This window comes from Mustela nigripes, chromosome X (genome assembly GCF_022355385.1).
Source record: "Mustela nigripes isolate SB6536 chromosome X, MUSNIG.SB6536, whole genome shotgun sequence".
Taxonomy (NCBI): domain Eukaryota; kingdom Metazoa; phylum Chordata; class Mammalia; order Carnivora; family Mustelidae; genus Mustela; species Mustela nigripes.
Window position 1 is genome coordinate 80,871,575 of NC_081575.1, and position 25,685 is coordinate 80,897,259.

General features: G+C 38.9%; 1 protein-coding gene across 1 annotated transcript in view; it reads left to right on the forward strand.

Annotated features, from left to right (window-relative positions):
• The window catches only part of DGKK (diacylglycerol kinase kappa), a 171,460-nt gene that overhangs the window by 109,350 nt on the left and 36,425 nt on the right, over positions 1-25,685 (forward strand). The window contains exons 8-14 of the mRNA XM_059385658.1: positions 8,199-8,301; positions 16,534-16,717; positions 17,422-17,530; positions 18,293-18,432; positions 19,347-19,428; positions 21,684-21,775; positions 22,585-22,684. Of these exons, the coding sequence (XP_059241641.1) occupies positions 8,199-8,301; positions 16,534-16,717; positions 17,422-17,530; positions 18,293-18,432; positions 19,347-19,428; positions 21,684-21,775; positions 22,585-22,684 (810 nt within the window). The remainder of the gene's footprint in view (positions 1-8,198; positions 8,302-16,533; positions 16,718-17,421; positions 17,531-18,292; positions 18,433-19,346; positions 19,429-21,683; positions 21,776-22,584; positions 22,685-25,685) is intronic.

The following is a 25,685-nucleotide window of genomic DNA, read 5'->3' on the forward strand; positions in this document are numbered from 1 at the left end:
TTTGGTAGGGTCTTTGCCTGGTTTGGGGATCAGGGTAATGCTGGCTTCATAGAAAGAGTCTGGAAATTTTCCTTCTGCTTCACTTTTTTGAAACAGCCTCAGGAGAATAGGTGTTCTTTTTTCTTTGAAAGTTTGGGAAGAATTCCCCAGGGAATCTGTCAGGTCCTGGGCTCTTGTTTTTTGGGAGGTTTTTGATCACTGCTTCAATCTCGTTACTAGATATTGGTCTATTCAGGTTTCAGTTTCTTCCTGGTTCAATTTTGGGAGTTTATAGTTTTCCAGGAATGCATTCATTTCATCTAGGTTGCTTAGCTTATTGGCATATAACTGTTGATAATAACTTCTGATGATTGTTTCGACTTCCTTGGTGTTAGTTGTGATCTCTCCCTTTTCATTCATAATTTTATAAATTTAGGCTTTCTCTCTTTTCTTTTGGGTTAGTGTGGCCAGTGATTTATCAATCTTAATGATTCTTTCAAAAAGCCAGCTTCTAGTTTCATTGATACGTTCTACTGTATCCCTGGTTTCTACTTCATTGTTCTCAGTTCTAATCTTGATTATTTCCCTCCTTATTTGTGGAGTTGGTTTGATTTGTTGTTGGTTCTCCAGTTATTTAAGGTGTAGAGACAGCTGATGTGTTCTGGGTTTTTCAATTTTTTTGAGAGAGGCTTGGATGGCTATGTATTTCCCCCTTAGGACCGCCTTTGCTGTATCCCATAGGTTTTGGACTGAAGTGTCTTCATTCTCATTGGTTTCCGTGAATTGTTTCAGTTCTTCTTTGATAGACCAGTGGAACAGAGTAGAGAGCCCAGATATGGACCCTCAACTCTATGGGCCAATAATCTTTGACAAAACGGAAAAAAAATACAGTGGAAAAAAGACAGTCTTGTCAATAAATGGTGCTGGGAAGACTGGGCAGCTATATGTAGAAGAATGAAACTCGACCATTCTCTTACACCGTACACAAAGATAAACTCAAAATGGATAAAAGACCTCAATGTGAGACAGGAATCCATGAGAATTGTAGAGCAGAACATAGGCAATAATCTCTTCAATATCAGCCACAGCAACTTCTTTAAAGATATGTCTCCAAAGGCAAAGGAAACGAAAGCCAAAATAAACTTCTGGGACTTCATCAAAATCAAAAGCTCTTGCACAGCAAAGGAAACAGTCAACAAAACAAAGAGGCAACCCACAGAATGGGAGAATATATTTGCAAATGACAGTACAGACAAAAGGTTGATATCCAGGATCTATAAAGAACTCCTCAAACTCAACACACACAAAACAGACAATCATATCAAAAAATGGGCAGAAGATATGAACAGACACTTCTCCAATGAAGACATACAAATGGCTATCAGACACATGAAAAAATGTTCATCATCACTAGCCCTCAGGGAGATTCAAATTAAAACTACATTGAGATACCACCTTACACCAGTTAGAATGGCCAAAATTAGCAAGACAGGAAACAACATGTGTTGGAAAGGATGTGGAGAAAAGGGAACCCTCTTACACTGTTGGTGGGAATGCAAGTTGGTGCAGCTTCTTTAGAGAACAGTGTGGAGATTTCTCAAGAAAGTAAAAACAGAACTTCCCTATGACCCTGCCATTGCACTCCTGGGTATTTACCCCAAAGATACAGATGTAGTGAAAAGAAGGGCCATCTTACCCCAATGTTTATAGCAGCAATGGCCACGGTTGCCAAACTGTGGAAAGAACCAAGATGCCCTTCAACGGATGAATGGATAAGGAAGATGTGGTCCATATACACTATGGAGTATTATGCCTCCATCAGAAAGGACGAATACCCAACTTTTGTGTCAACATGGACAGGACTGAAAGAGATTATGCTAAGTGAAATAAGTCAAGCAGAGAGAGTCAATTATCATATGGTTTCATTTATTTGTGGAGCATAACAAATAGCATGGAGGACATGGGGAGTTAGAGAAGGAGAAGGGAGTTGGGGGAAATTGGAAGGGGAGGTGAACCATGAGAGACTATGGACTCTGAAAAACAATCTGAGGGTTTTGGGGGGGTGGGAGATTGGGGTACCAGGTGGTGGGTATTATAGAGGGCACCGATTGCATGGAGCATTGGGTGTGGTGCAAAAATAATGAATACTGTTATGCTGAAAATAAATAAAAAATTAAAAACAAACAAACAAACAAAAATTAACAATGGAATTACCATACAATCCAGTAATTCCATAATGGATATCTACCCAAAGAAAACAAAAAGGCTAATTTGAAAAGATATATGCATACCTATGTATATTCCAGCATCAATTACATTATATTAGCCAAGATATAAAAATAATTCAAGTATCCATGGATAGAGTAATGGATAAAGAAATTGTGATATATATATTCCAATATAGATATTATTGAATATTATATATTAATAAATACTATTCACTCATGAAAAAAAATTGATAAACCCCCAGCCAGACTTATCCCAAAAATAAAGGACCCAGATGAATAAAATCATGAATGAAAGAGGAGAGTTCAAAAACAACACCACAGAAATCTAATCAATCATAAGAGAATATTATGAAAAAATATGTGCCCACAAACCGAGCAATCTGGAAGAAATGGAGGAATTCCTACAAACATACACACTACCAAAACTGAAACAGGATGGAATAGAAAATTTGAGTAGATCCACAACCACCAATGAAATGGAATCAGGAATCAATAATCTCCAAACAAACAAATGTCCAGGACCAGATGGCTTCCCAGGGGAATTCTACCAGACATTTGAAAAAGAGTGTATACCTAGTCTTCTCAAAATGTTCCAAAAAATGGGGGCGCCTGGGTGGCTCAGTGGTTTAAGCCGCTGCCTTCGGCTCAGGTCACGATCTCAGGGTCCTGGGATCGAGTCCCATATCGGGCTCTCTGCTCAGCACAGAGCCTGCTTCCGTCTCTCTCTCTCTGCCTGCCTCTCTCTCCATCTACTTGTCATCTCTCTCTGTCAAATAAATAAATAAAATCTTTAAAAAAAAAAAAAATGTTCCAAAAAATGTAAAAGGAAGGAAAACTTCCAAACCCATTCCACTGGGCCAGCATTACTTTGATTCCAAAACCAAAGACCTCACTGAGAAAGAGAACTACAGGTCAATATCCCTGATGAACATGGATGTAAAAATTTTCAATAAGATACTAGTAAATTGAATCCAAAAGTACATTAAAGGAATTATTCACCACAATCAGGAGATATTTATTCCTGGGCTGCACGGGTGGTTTAACATCTGCAAATCAATCAATGTTGATGCACCACATTAATAAAAGAAAGGATAAGAATCATATGATCCTCTTAATAGATGCAGAAAAATTATTTGACAAAACACAGCATCCATTCTTGATAAAAGCCCTCAGTAAAGTAGGGATAGATGGAACATATTTCAACATCATAAGTGCCTTATAGGAAAGACCTACAGTGAATATTATCCTCAATGGTGAGAAACTGAAAGCTTTTCCTCTACAGTTGGAACAAGACAAGGATGTTCACTCTCACCATTACTATTCAACATTGTACTGGAAGTCTTACCCTCAGTGATCAGACAACAAAAAGAAATAAAAGGCATCTGAATCAGCAGGGAAGAAGTCAAACTTTCACTATTTGCAGACATCCTACTCTGTATAGAAAACCTGAATAAATTCAGCAAAAGTTTACTAGAACTAACACATGAATTCAGCAAAGTTGCAAGACATAAAGTCAATGTACAGAAATCTGTTGCATATCTATACACCAATAATGAAGTAGAAGAAAAAGAAACCAAGAATTTGATCCCATTTCTAATTGCACCAAAAATAATAAGATACCTAGGAATAAACCTAATTGAAGAGGTAAAGATCTGTACTCTGAAAACTATAGAACACTTATGGAAGTAATTGAAGAGGACAAAAAGAAATGGAAAAAACATTCTATGCTCATGAATTAGAAGAACACACATGGTTCAAATGTCCATACTACTCAACGCAATCTACACATTTAATGCAATCCCTATAAAATACCAATAGCATTTTTCACAGAGCTAGAACAAATCCTAAAATTTGTACAGAACCACAAAAGACCCCAAAGAGCCAAAGCAGTCTTGAAAAAGAAAAGCAAATCTGGAGGCATCGTGATTCTGAACTCCAAGCTATATTACAAAGTTATAGTCATCAAGACAATATGGTACTGGCCCAAAAACAGACACATGGATCAAGGGAACAGAATATAGAACCCAGAAATGAACGCACAACTATATGATCAACTAACCTTTGACAAATAAGGAAGGAATATCCAATGGAAAGCAGACAGTCTCTTCAATAAATAGTGTTGGGAAAACTAGACAGCAACGTGCAGAAAAATGAAACTGGATCACTTACACCATACACAAAAATAAAATCAAAATGGATGAAAGACCTAAAAGTGAGACAGGAAACTGTCAAAATCCTAAAGGAAAACAGAGGCAGCAACCTCTTTGACCTTGGCCATAGCAACTTCTTGCTAGACATATTGCTGGAGGCATGGGAAACAAAAGCAAAAACGAACTATTAGGACTTCATCAAGATAAAAAGCTTCTGCACAGTGAAGGAAACAATCAACAGAACTAAAATGCAGCCTACAGAATGGGAGAATATATTTGTAAATGCCATAGTATCAAAAATGTATAAGGAATGTATTAAACTCAACCCCTAGAAAACAAATAATCCTGTTAAGAAATGGGCAGAAGACATGAATAGACATTTTTCCAAAGAAGACATATAGATGGCTAACAGACACGGAGAGATGCTCAATATCACTAACCATCATGGAAATACAAATCCATACCACGATGACCTCACACATCAGAATGGCTAAGATTAACAACATGAGAAACAACAGGTGTTGGTGAAGAGGCCAAGAAAGGGGAGCCATTTTGCCCTGTTAGTGGGAATGCAAACTGAGGCAAACTACTCTGGAAAACAGTATGGAGGTTCCTCAAAAAGTTAAAAATAGAACTACACTATAACCCAGCAATTGCACTATTAGGTATTTACTCAAAAGATACAAAAGTACAGATTTGAAGGGGTACATGCACCCCCATGTTTATAGCGGCATTGTCAACAATAGCCAAACTATGGAAAGAGCCCGAGTGTCCGTTGACTGATGTATGGATAAAGAAAAAGTGTTATATCTATACAAAGGATTATTACTCAGCCATCAAAAAGAATGAAATCTTGCCATTTGCCATGATGTAGACAGATCTATAGTGTGCTATGCTAAGCAAAATAAGTTAGTCAGAGAAAGACAAATACTATGTGATTTCACTCATATGTGGAATTTGGGAAACAATACAAATGAACATGTGGGAAGGAAAAAGAAACAAGAGGGGGAGGCAAACCATAAGAGTCTCTTAAAGTTAGAGAACAAACTGAGGGTTGATGGAAGGAGGTGGATGGAAGATGTGTTGAATGGATGATGAGTATTAAGAAGGACACTTGTTATGATGAGCAGTGGGTGTTATATGTAATTGTTGAATCACTAAATTATACTCCTGAAACCAATATTACACTATATTTTAACTAACTATAATTTAGGTAAAAATTTGGAAAAAATAATGCAGAGCTTGTGCACAACAAAGGAACCACCAGTAAAAGGAAGAGGCAAGCAGCTGAATGGGAGAAAATATTTGTAAATCCCATATATGATAAAAGTAAATATCCAAAATATATAAAGAAGTCATATAACTCAATAGCAAAAAGCAAACAAACAATCCAATTAGAAAATGGGCAAAGACCTATGACCCAGCAATTGCACTACTGGGTATTTACCCTAAAGATACAAACGTAGTGATCCGAAGGGGCACGTACACCCGAATGTTCATAGCAGCAATGTCCACAATAGCCAAACTATGGAAAGAACCTAGATGTCCATCAACAGATGAATGGATCAAGAAGATGTGGTATATATACACAATGGAATACTATGCAGCCATCAAAAGAAATGAAATCTTGCCATTTGTGACAATGTGGATGGAACTAGAGCGTATCATGCTTAGCGAAATAAGTCAAGCGGAGAAAGACAACTATCATATGACCTCCCTGATATGAGGAAGTGGTGATGCAACATGGGGGCTTAAGGGGGTAGGAGAAGAATAAATGAAACAAGAGGGGATTGGGAGGGAGACAAACCATAAGTGACTCTTAATCTCACAAAACAAACTGAGGGTTACTGGGGGGAGGGGGGTTGGGAGAAGGGGGAGGGGTTATGGATATTGGGGAGGGTATGTGCTTTGGTGAGTGCTGTGAAGTGTGTAAACCTGGCGATTCACAGACCTGTACCCCTGGGGATAAAAATATATGTTTATAAAAAATAAAAAATTTAAAAAAAAAGAAAATGGGCAAAGAATCTGAATAGACATTTTTCTAAGGAAGACATATAGATGGTAAACAGGTATATGAAAAGTACTGAACATCTATGATCATCAGGGAAATGAAAATCAAAGCCACAATAAGATATCACTTCACACCTGTTAGAATAGCTATTATCAAAAAGAGAAGAAATAAATGTTGATGAGGATATGAAGAAAAGGGAAACCTCATGCACTGTCAGTAGGAATGTAAATTGGTGCAACTACTATTGAAAACAGTGCAGACTTTCCTTTAAAAATTAAAAATAGAACTACTATTTGACCTAGCAATTCAATTTCTGTGTATTTATCTGAGAAAAATGAAAACACTAGTTCAAAATCATATAGGCACCTTCATGTTCACTGAAACAACCATTTACAATAGTCAAGATATGAAAACAACATTAAGTAGCAAGATATGGACACAACATAAGTGCTGTATGAATGAAGAAAATGTGGTAGATGTATATGCAATGGAATATTTTTCAGCCCTAAAAATGAAGGAAATCTTGCCATTTACAACAACATGGATGGACCTTAGGGCATTATGCTACATAATATGAGTCAGACAGAGAATGAGAAATACTATATGGTCTTACATATATATGAACTTTTTAAAAAATGAGCTCATGCATATGCAGAGGGGGGAAATGGGCAAAATAGGTGAAGGTGGTCAAAAGATACAAAATTCCGGGCGCCTGGGTGGCTCAGTGGGCTAAGCCACTGCCTTCAGCTCAGGTCATGATCTCAGGGTCCTGGGATCGAGTCCCGCATCGGGCTCTTTGCTCGGCAGGGAGCCTGCTTCCCTCTCTCTCTCTCTCTGCCTACCTCTCTGTCTACTTGTGATCTCTCTATAGAAAATAAATAAATAAAATCTTTAAAAAAAAAAGATACAAAATTCCAGTTATAAAATAAATAAGTCATCAGGATATCATAAACACCATAGTGACTATAGTTAATACGCTGTTTTGCCTATTTCTAAGTTGCTAAGAGTATAGACCTTAAAATTTCCCATCGCAAGAAAAAACTGTAATTATGTATGGTGACAGATATTAACTACACTTACTGTGGTGATCATTTTGTAATATATATAAATATCAAATCATTATGTTGTACACCTGGAACTAATAAAATGTTATATGTCAATTATGTCTCAATTAAAAAAAGAGAGAGAGAGAGACAACTCTGGTTGTCTTCTGGCTCTCTTTTAATTGCTTTTGTGCAATCAAGCCAGGTTCATGTCCTCTAAGAACTGTGAAATTGTCTAGGAAATGGTACCTAAAAATATCAGAAATTTGGGAAATATGACCACTTGTGGGAAAGGCAGCAGAATCTCAGTTCTGCCACTTCCCAGCTGTTTGACCTTGAGCAAGATTCTTCACCTCTCCAACCTTTTGTATCCTCATTTCTAAAATGAACCTAATAATATGTTCCCTACCATACAGAGTTGTTGTAAGGATTGAAGCGTAATAGCATATCAACAGGATTAGTATTCTTAAAATGCAAGTAAGTTCCTATTCTGTAGGCCACTAAGATTGTGCCCTATGGCTACTATCTTCTTAATGCCTATGATGGGTATCTTCTGAAAGCCACCTTTGAAAGGAACAGAGTTCAGAGCCCACCTTCAGGATAGTGCATGCTGAAGTTGGGAAGGGTGTGTCCAGTTTGAGTCAGGGGAATGTGTATGGCACCAAATCTCAGAAAGGGAGATGTTAACACTGGGGACTCAAATCTTGGAACTGGAACTCAAGACTAATCAATTGTATCCTTTTCTCTCCCCTCCCTTTTTTTCTCTGTTCTTCTCTTGTCGTTTCAGGTGCATGATGACTGCCGGGGACGGTTTTCCAAGGAATGCTGGTTTGGAAGTCATCGAACATCAGTCATTCCTCCCACTGCCCTCAGCGACCCTAAAGGAGATGGTGAGTACCCAAATTTTAACCTCAGAATGTATTTCACTGGGGAAGGAGGAAAGGTGATAAGACTGGGGAAATTTTAAAATTAATTTTAATTAAATTATTATTTTCAACCAGTAAATGGAGAAGTAGAAATGTGTATATATGTAGAGACAGCTCATGTTTCTTTTTAGACCTTTGGGATAATGACTGTTGATGTTTATGGCATATATGTATGTGGTCATGTTCTCTGTAGGCTTTGTCTCAATTATTCCTGAATTATCAGACTTGATTTCAGTTTTTCATGATTTTCAGACACTAGATAATCCATAAAATAAGTTTGCTTGCATCCAGGTGGGCAAGGAAGAAATACATAAAGGCCCAGGTCATATTATTTTTAGAATGGAAACTAACACCAAGGTTGACTCCAAATCTGAAACTAGCATGATTATTGCCCCAGCATACTCTGTTGATGCTTTGTCAATTCCTAAACTCAAGTGATTTATTGAGAATTCTTTCCTAAGGTGCTGAAAGGCTACAAAGAGATCCAATATAAGAACATTTCCAGAGCTTATGGCTATTGTTGACCCAGGATATTGATATAGTATGACAATATATAGATTAAGGTAGCATATGGTAAGCACCAAAGGAGTTACACTTGGAGACACTTGGAGATCAGAAAATATTAGGACAGTCAACTAATTGCAAGATGCTGCATAGAAAGGAGGCAGAAATGAAATAAATGCAGCAAGAGTAAGCTTTCTATAGAGTCTTCTCTCAGAAGGTCTAGAGATGTTAGAACAGATAAAACAGGGGCAAAGCAGAGGGATGTTTTGTCCAGTTCGTGTTTGTCTTTATTATTAAATAATGATGAGACTTAGAAACAACATGATGTAAAGGAAAAAAAACAAAGGCCAAGCAACCATGAGTTTTAGTCACTTACTAGCTAGGTGACCTTGAGTAAGTCACTTACATACTCTGAGCTTCCCTTTCCACATCTAATTGGGAATGATAACTATGTATTGGGAGGATAAGTGATAATACGTAAAGGGCTTGAATATCAAGAAACATAGCCCCAAAGGACAACAAATTAAATCACTAGTCTTCTAGCCTAATGAAAACTGTAGACCCCCACAAGGATATTTCACTCTAGCCATCGCTGACAATACCTTTTTGAATATACCTCCCCTTCCCCACTTTTTCCTTAAAGGGACTCTCCTTTTTGCCATTTAATTGTTCATTTGCTTCTATATTACTCATTATTAAGTAATGGGTACTGTGAAGATCAAAATCACATATCACAGCTAAAAAGAGCTGACCTATTTTACGAACACTAAAGAATTTAGAAGTCTAATATATTTACCAACTGACACTACTGTTTCACAAAGCCAGCAGAGAGATACACTGCCCATTAATTTCGGTTTGTGTAGTTAGCTTCACTCTATATATGGTCAATTTCACTTACTAGAGCTAAAGTTCAAACCCTGCCTGGAGTGTTTTCACTTATATTTCACTAATATACTAATTTACCCATCTCTGACATGTGGGATGTCCACTTGTCTGGATGTGATTAGTGAACCAGCATTTCATTGACTTAAAAATTTTCCCCATATTGATGCTTGCTGCCCACTTTGTCATCAAAGAAGAGCTAGCATTGGCTGACAGCAAAGAAAAGAAAGAAGAGTTTGTAGTTTCTTCAGTCAGAGAACTGAAGGGGGCAAGGATTCTGTAGTTATTACAACGGAGTTTTATAACTAGACATAGCACATGTGCACATGTGTGCACCCACATATATACACACTGAGAGACACTCTAGTCTCTCCCAGTTCATTTTCCAACCCTAATACAGATACATCCAGATAGACATTGGTACAAAGAATGAACCATTCACACAGTTTTCTTCAAGCAAGCATGTTCATATGTTCCCATAATGACATGCATAGACACAAAGCTAACTTCACTCAGAGGTGCATGCATATATTATTCTCAGATCTACTCAAATATTTACCCACATAAGTCATCTACCAGACAGTTAACTAGAGAGGTGTTGAAGTGGATGACTTGGTAAATAAGAGATGTTTGGCTGGATAGAAAAAAGAAGAGACTGGGGGGAAATGGGATTGATAGAAGAGAAAAAGTAGCAAATTAGTCACCCAAACAAACTCAAGCTGCCATGAAAGTCAATCTAGTCCTGAAATCTGAGACTTTGCTCACACCAGTGGGGAACCTAGGGAAGATGTCTAAGCAGAATGAAGGATGCCCATCTCAGCATCCCACCAATCACCCCAAATAGGTATAAAGAGGCTGCAAACTCTTCTTTATAATTAGCCCAAAGGTCTTTGTGCTTCTTGTCCTTATGGAATTTCGGTTTTGGGGGGGTTTGTTTGTTTTTTTTATCCTATATCTCTTCTTATTCTTTTGTTTTATTTTGTTCTTTAACAAGAATTTTTTCTTTTCTTTATTTCTAACTTTATTTTTTACGTTGTGTTAGTCGCCATACAGTACATCATTAGTTTTTGATGTAGTATTCCACAATTCATTGTGTATTACACCCAGTGCTTCATGCATCACTTCTTATTCTTGTTATAGATCATCAACTAAAGGCATTGCTACTTTCTTTTGCTTTCCACCAATGACATAATATCGCCTAGAAGTACCTGAGCTAAGCTATTCTTTTTGTGTAGTATCTCATCTAATGCCCTATGAGTTAGTTTCGAGCCTTTCTTTCAAGTCATCTACATTCTTGATCCAATTGAATCTCACTCTTGAGAGACTTTCTTTCAATAACAGTTGTACTCAGGTGCATTGTGAGGGTTAGATGAACTAACATTTGTTAAAGATAGTTTTAAAATACAGGAAGAAGATTGGTAAGCCATCCTTATGCTAATTTAACATCCTTCTGTGGTATGAACTGAACAAATTTGAGAGAAACTATACACCCCCTGTTTTGCGGCACTGTGCTTGTATTAATGCAGCTCAAAGAAGCATGAGATTTTTCTTGAAAAGCTCTTTCAGGGGGCGCCTGGGTGGCTCAGTGGGTTAAAACCTCTGCTTTCAGCTCAGGTGGCTCATTGGGTTAAAACCTCTGCTTTCAGCTCAGGTCATGATCCCAGGGTCCTGGGATCGAGCCCCGCATCGGGCTATCTGCTCGGCAGGGAGCCTGCTTCCTCCTCTCTCTCTGCCTGCCTCTCTGCCTACTTGTGATCTCTGTCTGCCAAATAAATAAATAAAATCTTAAAAAAAAAAAAAAGAAAAGCTCTTTCAGGCTGCTGAGCCATCTGGAGTTTAAAGTCAACTTAAATCTTCTTTTTTTTTTTTTTTTTTTTTTTTTAATTTTTTATTTTTATAAACATATATTTTTATCCCCAGGGGTACAGGTCTGTGAATCACCAGGTTTACACACTTCACAGCACTCACCAAATCACATACCCTCCCCAATGTCCATAATCCCACAATCTTTATTCTATTTTTTTAAATATTTTATTTATTTATTTGACAGAAAGAGAGACACAGCGAGAGAACACAAGCAGAGGGAGTGGGGAGGGAGAAGCAGGCTTCCCGCCAAACAGATAGCCTGATATGGGGCTCGATCTGAGGACACTGGGATCATCACCTGGGCTGAAGGCAGACGCTTAATGACTGAGCCACCTAGGAACCCCATTCAATCCTTTTTCTGTCATCCAATAACTTTCCCTCCAGCTTTGAGTACTTCAGAGTTGAGAAGTCTTCTATGTTTTCATTTGAATTGTTGATTAAAACAGTAGAGGACACCCCCCTACAATTAACATCAGTCTATTCAAAAGCAACTTTGTGGGCACACTTACCTGGTTATGAATCTGCCTAATATTGCTACATTCCAGCCCACAATGCCACACAATTTTGTCACCTTCTTCACAAGATTCCCTTGACAAACTTGGCCTTCCTCGAATTCAGATGCTCTGGGGAAATGCTAGATGTTGCTGTCCCTGTCTTCTCCTAGGGACAGCTTTCTGCCAGCACTTCTTCCTCTTGTCTTCCCATCTGTGACCAAATTAGGTTTGACACTGAAGTTTAAGTTGGCTTAATTACAGAATTTTCTTTTTATATCAGTTTTCCACCCCCATCCTGGATCATTTTATTAATCATTGCAACATGATGCTATTATACATATGTAGAAATGAACACCCAGAGAAGTTAAGATGTTTGCTGTAGGTTAGTGAATAAATCTGGAGGGCAACCAGCTGTGGCACACAGCTGCATTCTGTTGTAGAAGTACACTGCAGAAGACTGCCCATGCTCCAAGCTGCCAAATGGATCTACAAATGATTTCAGCTACAACTTCATGGCTATGTAATTTATATATAATATTAACATAATTATTTTTCTTATTTCTTAATTTAATTCTTGATTAGTTAATATAGTCACATGGTTCAAACTTTTTAAAATAGAAACACATATGCACATGTTTAGTAAAAACTTACTATCCTTTCTCTCAATCTTCTCAGTCTCCCATAGCCCCATCCAATCCCCACTCACAAAAAGTTGATTGCTGCCATTAGTTTATTGAATAGCTTCTAGTATTTCTTCCTGTATATACTACTAAATATAAACATATATTTTTATCCCTTCCCTTTTTAATACTATACACATTCCTCTGAACCTTGCTTCTCTTTTTCCTTCACAGCATATTTTGGAGATCTTTTTGATCAACAGAAGATTGCTTCCTCATTCCTTTTTACAGCTACAAGATACTCTATTATATGAATATATACCATAATTTATTTGAGCAGTCCTCTAATTTCAAAGTTTTCGGTCTCTTGCTATTACAACAATGTTGCAATGAACAATCTCATGCAGGTCATTTTACATATAAATCTATAGGAAAAATTCCCAGAAGTGTAATTACTGGGCCATAATGCATAAGCATTTATAATTTTCATAGATGCTATCAGCTTGCCCCCCATAGGGCTTGTGTCACTTTGCACATCCACCCTCAGTAAGAGTTCATATTTTCTGTCTTCCTCAATCAAGTGTATCATCTATTTTTTTTTTTTTTGGCCAGTTTTCTGGGTAAGAAAAAAATGGTACTATGGCCTGGTTTTAATCAGTATATTTCTCATTTATGAATGAGTTTGGTCATCTTTTCACCTTTAAGAAACAATTTATATTTCTTTTTCTTATCAATGTAGCTCCTATCTCATTTTCATCTCAACACTGGGAAACAAGTTAGTTTTTCAAACGGCCCACTATGCAGATAAGGAAACAGAGGTCCAAACAGCTCACAGTAGTTGGTCTCAGTGCCACTGCTGCCTCCCCTCTAGAAAGGGACTAACCCATCTGTTAAAAATCACTGGGCAGGGGCGCCTGGGTGGCTCAGTGGATTAAGCCGCTGCCTTCAGCTCAGGTCATGATCTCAGTGTCCTGGGATCGAGAGAGCCTGCTTCCCCCTCTGTCTCTGCCTGCCTCTCTGCCTACTTGTGATCTCTCTCTCTGTCAAATAAAATAAAAATAAAATCTTTAAAAAAAAAATCACTGGGCATAGATAGGTCTATTCCAGGACCTCTGGCAGGGGGAGTCCTTGCTTCTAAGCATAGCTCACAGTTTCTCTAGATGTTGGCAGCAACCTGTTTCCATAAATCTTTTCACTGGAGTACATACCCAAAGTCACATGATCCCCTGGAGGTTGTTAGCAGAAGGTTGCTGAATAAGGAAAGGAAGCTCAGAGCAGAATCAGCTTCTCAAACAAAGAAGAGGTAAGCTTGAGGCCAGGCCATGAGTTGATCCCTGCATTGCTGGTTGGATGAGGAGCAAGCACATAAAACGTTACTACTTTTTTTAGGAGCGCGTAAGGTGGCTCAGTTGGTTAAGTGTCTAAATCTTGATTTTGGCTCAGGTCATGATCTCCATGTTGTGAAGTAAGTCTCCATCCTGGGCACGGAGACTACTTAAGATTCTCTCTCTCCCTCTCCCTCTGTTCTTTCCTCATACACACTACCCCACCCATGTGTGTGCACATGCCCTCTCTCCTTAAGAAAAAAATAAGGGATGCCTGGGTGGTTCAGTCATTAAGCATCTGCTTTTGGCTCAGGTCATGATCCCGGGATCCTGGGATCAAGGCCCGCACTGGGCTCCCTGCTCAGTGGGAAGACTGCTTCTCCCTCTCCCACACCCCCTGCTTGTGTTCCCTCTCTCTCCGTGTCTCTCTCCATGTCCAAAAAATAAACAAAATCTTTTTTAAAAAAAGAAAAGAAAAAATAAGTAAAATAAAAATTAAAAGGTATGGCCTTTTTTGATGATTTTCTTCATATATCTTATGACCTGACCCCTAATGTTTTGTACTATACTAAACAGTCTCACCCTGATTTTTTAACTGCTTCCTCACATCTCATTGTCATTTTGTGTGGTTCTGCCATCTCTCTGACCTCATTTCTGCCAGTCTGCCCCTCACTCACTCCACAATAGTCATGCCATTCTGTTCAGTGGCCCTCAGATACCCCAGACATTCTCCCTTCTCTGGGTCCTACCACTTATTCTTTCTTCTGCTCCCAAACCTCTCCCCCCCCCCATATATGCATTGCTCACTTTTTTACTTCATTCAAGTCTCATCTCAAATGTCACCTCCCTAGAGAAGCTGTCCCTGACCATCCCATCTAAAATAACAACCCCTTTAGTCTCTATCCTGTTTCCCTTACTTCTTTTTCTTCATATCATGTTCTTTTCTATATTACTTTGTTTTGTTGTGCTTTCCACCATTAGAATATAAGTTCCACAAGAGCAGAAACTATTTCTATCTTGCCCACCACTGTATTCTCAGAACATAAGAAGGACAAGCACAGAGAATGCCCTCAATACATGTTTGTTGAATGAATGAATTAATGTCTTAACTAACATTGCATCAACATACTACCTTTTGTAAAACAAATATTGAAAAGGGTACTACCTTCAGGTAATGTGTTCAGGGAGAGTAACTATTTCCAAGATATGCTACTGAAGGAACATGGCAGACTCCCCTTGTAGCTGTGAGTACTAACAAGCCCTGAAAATTTGGTGCCTGACTGGCTAACTGGCTAAGGATGCCTTCAAGTTCTACTGGCCAGTGAGTAGGAATTGGCCCATAGAGGAAGACTGCTTTAAGTTTTTCCAGGCAAAACATCCATGAAATCTACTCATGACTGCAGTATTCCTCCAGGCTCACTTTCACCCCAATTACAACAAATGGGACATCATACACAATTCAGGAGTGAGCCATATAACGTTTGCCCTTTGCATTTATTTTTGCTGGGGTATCCCTGGCAAGCCAAAGCTCAGAGTTTAGGGGCTCACGATTTGTCTCATCTCCTAGGGGGCCATTGCTCACTGCCTGTCTCCCTGCCAACAGGCTCAAAGGCTCAGCATGAGCTGGCAGGCACTGACAATTTAGGCTGCTATAACTTCACTTCCCTATAGGGAACTTCAGAGTTAGGAATTATTAAAAGACTCTCTCTTGTTCAGACAATTTCCCTATAGTCTTTTTTCCCCTGAAAGTTGGTGTGATAACTGGGATTGCCCTGCCAGAGCCTTGGAGGGGTGATTAAATTTCCCTTCTTCCTCCCACACTGATATGTTCTCTGTCATTAACTGCTGTCTAAAAGACAGCCTTTCCCCCCCTCCTCTCTCCTTACCTGATATCCTCTCACTGTGAGAACTGAACTATCCCAGGCAAAGAGAGAACTAATTGGTATTCTGATCCTCCTCTCCAGCTTTCAATCCTCTCCTTCTTCAGTTCCCCATGGTGTTTTATTAATCCCTCATTGTGGCACCAATTTCCTTAATCTTTGTGTTCCAACATACTACTGTGTATAAGTCTGTTTCCCCAGCTGGAGGACAGGAGCTATACCCCTAGAAGTATCTAGCATGATGATTGGCATGTAGTAATTGCTCAGCAAATGTTGTTTGCCTGGCAACAGCTTGGGCAGACATTAAATGAGAGCCCCTTTGGGTCGTGCTCTGAATTCTCCTCTGCTTCTCAGTCTCAGCAGACTAGAGCATAAGGAAACTCTGAGAGTTTTTGGATATGTCTTTTTGCCTTGCTTGTGGTGATCGTATCATGGGTGTTTGTATATATCTAAACCCATTAAATTGTATATATTAAATATGTGCCATTCTTTGTTTATCAATTATACCTCAATAAAGCTGTTTTTAAAAAGTCTTTGCAAAATGTGATGTCAAGTCATCTCTTACTTCCATCTCAATGGCCCTTTTCTTTCTTCTCCTTTTCTTTTTGTTGTGTGCATGTATCAGGCCAATTAGTAGTGTCTTCAGACTTCTGGAACCTCAATTGGTCATCAGCCTGTTCATGTCCCCTTCTCATCTTCATCAACTCCAAAAGCGGCGATCACCAAGGGATCGTCTTCCTCCGAAAATTCAAACAGTACCTTAACCCGTCTCAAGTTTTTGACCTGTCAAAGGGTGGACCTGAAGCCGGGTAAGCATGAGCTAAAGGATACAGTTGAGTATATAGAAGGGACTCTTCGAACTATACATTTTAGAGTAAGGGTTTCTGGAATCAGTTCTAGTACCTGGGCACAATCAAGTCAGGATGCAGACACATAACTTCAGAGAATTTGGGGTTGGCTAGTTGGAGGATTTTTAGCCCTCTCCCAGAAATCCCTTCAAGCTCATGTTCTGCTCTCAGATTCATTCCACCTTTCCTGGTTGGAAGAAGTCTAACTCTGTCTCCTGGCCTCAGGGGAAGAGGCATATGGGTATTGCTGTTCACCTTTCCTGTCCCTCATTCTTTCCTGCGACCAAACAGATATATCTCCACTATAGACCTGTTTTACTTATGGACCATCTGGCTGTTTCAGCTCTGGTTTCTGTGAAGCCACTGGCCACTGTACAAGGCTTCTTGGGCCTCAGCAAGTGGGTTTGGCTAGGTTACGAGTAGCTTCTAGAGCAAGGGTAGGCATAGAAGAGGGTGGGCTGAAGCAAGGCCTCAGCTCCAGGACTGCCTATGGGAGCATTGCCTGTAATGTTAGGTACACAGAGAGATAGGAGCTAAGTAAAAGAAGGTGGGTAGCCTGTTAGCAGGATGCAGAAGCAGTAGTCCTTAGCTCCCAGCACAGTATAGAAAAGAGTTGTAAAACCTAGTAGTTCATGAAATGACTCCTGTTCCCCTCTTTCTTTCAGGCTATGCATGTTCAAGAATTTTTCTCGCTTTCGCATTGTGGTTTGTGGTGGAGATGGCAGCGTGAGCTGGGTCTTATCTCTGATTGATGCCTTTGAATTACATGAAAAGGTGAGTTCTTGCTGACTCAGTTCAATCATTGCTAGAGAGACTGTGGGTATGGACCTGTTCATCCCAAAATGTCCTTAGTCTTCACTCTCCTTATCTATACAGCACGTGTTTTCCACTGGTTTCATAGTCAACCTGACAGGGAGATTCTCACTCTAAGCTTTCCCACCTAAACCATTTTCTGTGGGAAGGAGAAATGAGGGAGTTAGCAGAAAGAATGAGCAGTGCTTTATGCCCCAGGCCCCAAAGTAAATATTTGAAGGAAAGGAGAGCAAGCAAAAAAGAAGTGGCTTCAGGCCACATTCAGACTCCAATTTCCTATCCATCTTGAAGCCACCAGTTTCCTTCCTGAGTCTCAAAAGTAGCAGAAACTTTCTTCTCACTTTCCTCCCTCTCCCTAGATAGCTAGCTCCCTGTTCTTCTGACTTTAGTAGCTTTGTCTCCCGAGGCACGTTATCGTTTTGGCCAAGGCTTGATGGAAATTTGTGGCTATATTTCTCTTTCATAAGCATGGCTATAAATATTGTCATATTCTAACTTTTCCCTGCACTGAATACGTTCTGCATTGCCAAAAGTGGTGACAAACTTTTCAGGAAAATGTTCACTTAGGATCAATATCTTCCTATTACACTTCCTAAAATCAGAAGTCTCTTATTGCCACTGGTTTTTAGACCACTATCTTTCCCAAGGAGCACCTTCTGGGTTCTTTTATGGGTGGATCTTGGTAGAATTGACTGAAAATGGTTCCTTGTTTTGTTCTTGCAGTGTCAGTTGGCAGTCATCCCACTTGGAACTGGAAATGATCTGGCCCGTGTCCTAGGCTGGGGTGCATTCTGGAACAAAAACAAGTCACCTATTACCATACTCAACAGAGTGGAGCAGGCTAGTGTGAGGATTCTAGACAGGTGAGTGGCTGAATGATTACGTCATTGTGCCTGTTCCAGTCCCATATCAATTACTCTCATTTACATCATCTCAATCATGAATATTCTAACCTCCCTCACAGAGCCTCATTCCTTTCTGGCTTCAGTGCAGGGCAGTTTTGGGTGGCCTTGTCTATTAGGAAGTCAGGATCTACCATGTTTCTTTTAGACATCACTAAAGCCCCTGTTCAAACTTAAAAGATCCTAAATCAGGAGCCCCACAGGTAAATTTTAAGAGTTCTGTAAACCTCCTTCAAATTGCATAGCTAATTATCTATGTAAGCATATTTTTCCCCCTTGGGAATGTTTCTATCTTTCTATTCTATTCCAGAATAGTATAGAAACCATTCTATAGCTTCATAAGTTTTTCAAAGAAACTCAAAAAACTTAGGGTTCAGAAATAATTGGCTTAGATTGTCTCTGCTTTAGAGAAGAATGAGTATTGCCATCCTATCTCCTGAAAAGAGATAGGGTCAATGCTGGGTCATAGTATTTAATTTATGGCTGCCCATTAGGATATTCTGGGAAGTTTTTTCAAGGTACCAAGCTGAAGCCACCACAAAGACTCTTATTCAGTATGTCTTGGGCCCTGGCATATTTATGTTACAAAAGCACCTGAAGTGATCTTGATAGTTACCTCTCTGGTTGAGAAGCACTGTCCTCTGACCCTATGATGAAATTCTTTCCATCACACTGGTTTTAAGAAGTACTGAGGCAGAGGCCCCACTTGTAGTATATTTGAGATCAGATGACCTGAGATAGTGTGGGCATCTCTACAACTCATCTTCCTTCACTACATAAACATTTTGACCTTTCTCTTGCTATGTGAAGCATTGATGACAGCCTGTGACAAAACAGAGCCCTAAATATCTGTCTGTCCTTGACCTTCATTTCAGATGGAGTGTGATGATCCGTGAGACTCCCAGACAAACCCCATTGCTAAGAGGACAGGTTGAAATGGATGTACCCCGATTTGAGGTAACTACTGCCCAGCTGTAATTCAAGCCAACAGCTTTATTACATAGTGAAATAAAAGGCAAACCCAGAGAGAAGCTTTTGTATTGTCCATGGTCTCAATGAGCATAAGATCATTGAAGACCAGAGACATGTCAATAAGCAGCTTTTACTAGAAACGGTGTTAGACACTGGGGATATAATTCATTCAGCCATTTACTTATTCATTCATTCAAATTATATATGAAAATACTTCTGGATTACCTACTATGTGTGAGATACTGTTCTAGGAGCTGTTCTTATGTACTAGTAGGTAAAAAAGAATGACACAGTTCATGCTGTCATGGAGTTCATAGTAATAGAAACAATAGTTTTACTAAAGTAGTATGAGTGTTAGTATATAAGTAAGTAGAAAGTGGTGTGAACACCCAGCAGGTGTACCAAGCCCAATCTGGGGGAAATCAAGGAAAGATTCTCAGAAACACCATTTCAGAAAAGATTGAAGGAACAGAGGGAGTTAATCAGGATATTAAGAAAGAGGAGGCCTGTTCCAGACAGATTGAATAGTGTATGTTGTTCCAAAGGCAAGACAGAGCATAGAATATTCACAGAACAGAATAGAATATTCACATACATTTATTAATGGCTAAAGCATTGGGGTCAGGGAGGGGAAATGCAGAGAGAATGACTAAAGATGAGGCTGGAAAAGAAATCAGGGCCCAGGCCAGGAAGAACCCAGTAACCCATGGTAGGAAGTTTGGGCTTTTGCCCTAAAGAGAATTATAGAATTTTTTCCTTATATTATTAGGAGAATTTTCAAACATACCAGCTTCTTGAACTCAATAGTAGAATTAGTTAGGACTCTAGCCTACAGGATGTAACTCTCAAAGACATAAAAAAGCTTATTTCAATCTAAATTACATTTTTAAGATTTTATTTGTTTATTTGACAGTGAGAGACACAGCAAGAGAGGGAAAGCAAGCAGGAGGAGTGGGAGAGGGAGAAGCAGTCTTCCCGCCTAGCAGGGCGCCAGGTGCGGGGCCTGATTCCAGAACCCTGGGATCATGACCTAAGCCAAAAGCAGATGTTTAACAACTGAGCCACCCAGGTTCCCCTATAAATGACATTTTATTGGCCATCTGCTATAAGTATATCATAGTACATATTATTAGGTATTATATTAAAGTTTGAGATATATAGTACAAATAAGTATTCAAACCTACATATATAAAATGCTAGAGTCTACCATTAAATCTCACTATACTTGCTTTATCACATATGTGTCCATATATCCTTTCTGTTATCTAATAGATAGTATTCTGCTATCTACTAGAAGGGTTTGAAGTAGAATTGCATGGTACATGGAAAAACAATTGAAGGAATAAAGACTAGAGGCAAGGAGAAAAGAGAGGAGATGCTGCAATTATCTAGGCAAAAGATTATGGTGATTTGAACTGGTGAAGTGGTAACAGGGATAAGAAGAAGTGGGCATGTTTAAGACATATAGGAGTAATAGAATCACCAGGACTTGGTAGATATTTGAATGAAAGAGATGATGGGAGAGGGAAGAGAGGCAGCTGTAGTTAAGAATACAGACTCGGGGCTCCTGGCTAGTTCAGTTGGTAGAGCATGTGACTCTCAATCTCAGGTCCATGAGTTCAAATTCCACACTGGGCATGAAGCCTGGGGGGGTGGGGGCACGGAGAGGAAGAACACCGACTCAAGAGCCAGACTACCTGGAATCAAATCCTGGCTATGCCACTTATCAGCGTACCCCTTTCCTGTGCCTCAGTTTGCTGTTCTGTGAAATGGGGTTATTACAAGGATTACATAAGAAAATATTTATATATAGCTTAGAACAGAGACTGGTACATTGTAAGTACTATATAAGTGAATGTTATTGTTATTACTAATATTATTATAATAAGAGGTAACACTTTGGCATTGGAAAGATGTGGGTTCAAATCCCAGATCTATTATTTACGAGCTATGCAATATGAGCTTGTTTGTTCATTTGAAATATGGAACAAAAATTTACCTCCATGAGTTTTTGAGAATTATTTAAATGACAGCAAACAATATACATCTCTTATTTTTAGAATGACCACAGATCTAAGATTATCTATGGGGTCCTTCACAAAGAATTATTTGATTGTGATTATTTTCAGTGAGGCAGTTGAGTTGTTGGTAAAGAGTAAGAAATAATGAGGAGATAAAGCTGGGCAGCAGACTATGTCTCAGTCCTGAGATTCAAGAGCTGAACACTCATTTCTCCCTAGGCTGCTGCCATCCAACATCTAGAATCCGCAACCACTGAGTTGAACAAAATCCTGAAAGCCAAGTACCCCACAGAGATGATCATCGCAACAAGGTCAGTCTTCCATTGGCTTTCAAACTGGAGTGTTTTTATTGCCTTCATGAGCTGTTCCTCAGTCAGAGAAGGAGCTCATTTTGATAGGTTGGGGTACTGAGGCCAAGGAAAGTTATCAAATTTCTCCCAACTCCAACCACCTGAATGAAAAAATAGATGAGATTGAGGTAAGGGCTCCTGCTAGTCCAAAAAGACAGAATTACAAGCCAGAGAAACAAAGAGAAACAACATTCCACACTATTCAAGGGCATAACATAACTCCCTATAGTAGGAACCCCTTGCTTTCCATCTGACACTGGGAAAGGTCTCTATAGAATTGATGACAGCTGCTTTCTTGTATCCCAAACAACACATTCTGCCCTTCCAAATATGTGGGTCATTCATTTCTCCTGGGACACTTTGGGTGGTTCCTGATGAGTCTGCCATATTCTCCTTTGATAAATACTCCCCCCAGGGACAGTCCTCCCAAAGTCATTATGTTTGTACTAAATTATATGGGCCCTTGAACCATAGCCGATTTGACCCAGGTAAGAACCTGACCTAAGGTGGATCAACTGAATTTTCTTTTCTGGAAATTCTGAATTTAGGGCTAAGAAAATCTAATTAAACTCTCTTAGGTATTCATGTATTTGACCATATATACATGAAAAAATAGAAAAACAAAGGAAGAGGGGAGAGGAAGGAAGGGAGAGATTACAGATCAGGAAAGAGAGACAGGAAAGAGAAAGTGGAAGATGGACTTTATAAGACAGAAGGGCTCTGGACATCATGATCCATATCACATTGTCCCATATGTCTTATCTTTGCAGATTCCTGTGTTCAGCAGTGGAAGATTTTGTGGTGGATATTGTAAAGGCTTGGAGTCAGATAAAACAGAACAATACAGCTATAGAATCTGTGATTTTGAAAGTAAGTTTCCATTCCTTTTATCTTCCATGCTTTGTGGAGCCAGGGCCTCCTTTTTATCTTTTATTTTTTAATTTATTATTGTTATTCCATTAAAATTAACATACACTATTATATTAGTTTCAGGTGTACTATATAGTGATTCAGCTATTCTGTACATTACTCAGTGCTCATCATGATAAGTGTATTCTTAATCCTGTTGACACCTATTTCATATATCCCCCAACAACCTCCCTTCTGGTAACCATCAGTTTGTTCTCTACACTTGGGAGTCTGTTTTTTGGTTTATTTTTTCTTTCTTCTTTTGTTTTGTTTCTTAAATTCCAAATAAGAGTGTAATCACTTGGTATTTGTCTTTCTCTGACTGACTTATTTGCTTAGTATTGTGCCCTATAGATCCATCCATATTGTTGTAAATGGCAAGATGTCATTATTTTTTATGGATGAGTAATATTCCATTGTATGTATATAACACATCCTTTATCCACTTATCCATGGATGGACACTTAGCTGTTGTAAATAATGCTGCAATAAACATAAGGGAGCATGTATCTTTTAAAATTAGTATTTTCATTTTCTTTGGTTAAATAACCAGTAGTAGAATTACTGGATCCTATGGAAATTCTATTTTAATTTTTTGAGGAACCTCCATACTGTTTTCCAGAGTGGTTGCACCAGTTTGCATTCCCAGTAACAGTGTAAGAGGGTTCCCCTTTCCTCACATCCTCACCAATACTTGTTGTTAACTGTGTTGTTGATTTTAGCCAGTCTGAGAGGTGTGAGGTGATAGCTTGTTGTGTTTTTGACTTGTATTTCCCTGATGATGAGTGATATTTGAGCATCTTTTAAAGTGTCTGTTGGCCATCTGGATGTCCTCTTTGGAGAAGTGTCTGTTCATGTCTTCTGGCCATTTTTAAATTGGATTATTGGTGTTTTAGGTCTTGGGTTGTGTCAATTCTTTTTTTTTTTAAGATTTTATTTATTTATTTGACAGACAGAGATCACAAGTAGGCAGAGAAGCAGGCAGAGAGAGAGGAGGAAGCAGGCTCCCTGCTGAGCAGAGAGCCCAATGCAGGGCTTGATCCCAGGACCCTGGGATCATGACCTGAGCCGAAGGCAGAGGCTTTAACCCACTGAGCCACCCAGGTGCCCCATCAATTCTTTATATATCTTAGATACTAACCCTCTGTCAGACATGTCATTTGCAAATATCTTCTCCCATTCCATAGGTAGCCTTATAGTTTTGTTGATTATTTCCTTCACTGTGCAGAGCTTTCTATTTTGATGTAGTCCCAATATTTTATTTTTGCTTTTATTTCCCTTTTCTGAGGGGACCTATCTAGAAAAAGTTACTACAACTGATGCCAGACAAGTTACTGTCTGTGCTTTCTTCTAGGATCTTATGGTTTCATGTCTCACATTTAGGTCTTTCACCCATTTTCAATTTGTTTTTGTGTATGGCATAAGAAAGCGGTCCAGTTTCTTTCTTTTGCATGTTAATGTCCAGTTTTCCCAACACAATTTGTTGAAGAGACAATTTTTTCCCATTGGATAGTCATTCCTGCTTTGTTGAAGATTAACTGACCATATAATTATGGGTTTACTTCTGGGTTTTCTATTCTGTTCCACTGATCTGGATGGCTATTTTTGTGCCATTATCATACTGGTTTCTTTCTATTTTTATTTTATTTTATTTTTCAGTGTTCCAAAATTCATTTTTTATGCAACACACCCAGTGCTCCATACAATACATGCCCTCCACAATACCCACCACTAGACTCACCCAACCCCCTCCTTCCAAAACCCTCGGTTTGTTTCTCAGAGTCCACAGTCTCTCGTGGTTTGTCTCCCCCTCCGATTTCCCCCAACTCACTTCTCCTCTCCATCTCCCAATGTCCTCTGTGCTACTTACTCCCTATGCTCCACAAGAAAGTGAAACCATATGATAATTGACTCTCTCTGCTTGACTTATTTCACTCAGCATAATCTCCTGCAGTCCTGTCAATGTTGATACAAAAGTTGGGTATTTATCCTTTCTGAAGGAGGCATAATATTCCATTGTATATATGGACCATATCTTTTTTATCCATTTGTCCGTGGAAGGGCATCTTGGTTCTTTCCACAGTTTGGCAACTGTGGCCATTGCTGCTATGAACATTTGGGTACAGATGGCCCTTCTTTTCACTACATCTGTATCTTTGGGGTAAATACCCAGTAGTGCAATTGCAGAATCATAAAGTAACTCTATTTTTAATTTCTTTTTTTTTTCTATTTTTAATTTCTTAAGGAATCTCCACACTGTTTTCCAAAGTGGCTACACCAACTTGCATTCCCACCAACAGTGTAAGCAGGTTCTCCTTTCTCCACATCCTCTCCAACACACGTTGTTTACTATCTTGTTAATTTTGGCCATTCTAACTGGTGTAAGGTGGTTTCTTAATGTGGTTTTGATTTGAAACTCCCTGATTGCTAAGGATGATGAACATTTTTTCATGTGTCTGTTAGCCATTTGTATGTCTTCTTTGGAGAAGTGTCTGTTCATGTCGTCTGCCCATTTTTTGACATTATTATCTGTTTTGTGTGTGTATTGAGTTTGAGGAGTTCCTTATAGATCTTGGATATTATACTGTTTTGATTACTACAGCTTTGTAATATAACTTGAAGTCCAGAATTATGGTACCTCTAGCTTTGCTTTCCTTTCTCAAGATTGCGTTGGCTATTCTGGGTCTTGTGTTTCCATACACATTTTAGGAGAGTTTGTTCCATTTCTGTGAAAAATACTGTTGATAGTTTGACAGAGATTGCATTGATGTGTAGATTGCTTTGGGTAGTATAGACATTTTGACAATATTTGTTCTTTCAATGAATGAGCATGGACTATCTTTCCATTTCTTTGTGTCATCTTCAATTTCTTTCATCAATGTTTTAGTTTTCAGAGTACAGGTCTTTCACTTCTGTGGTTACATTTATTCCTAAGTATTATATTATTTTGGGTGCAATTGTA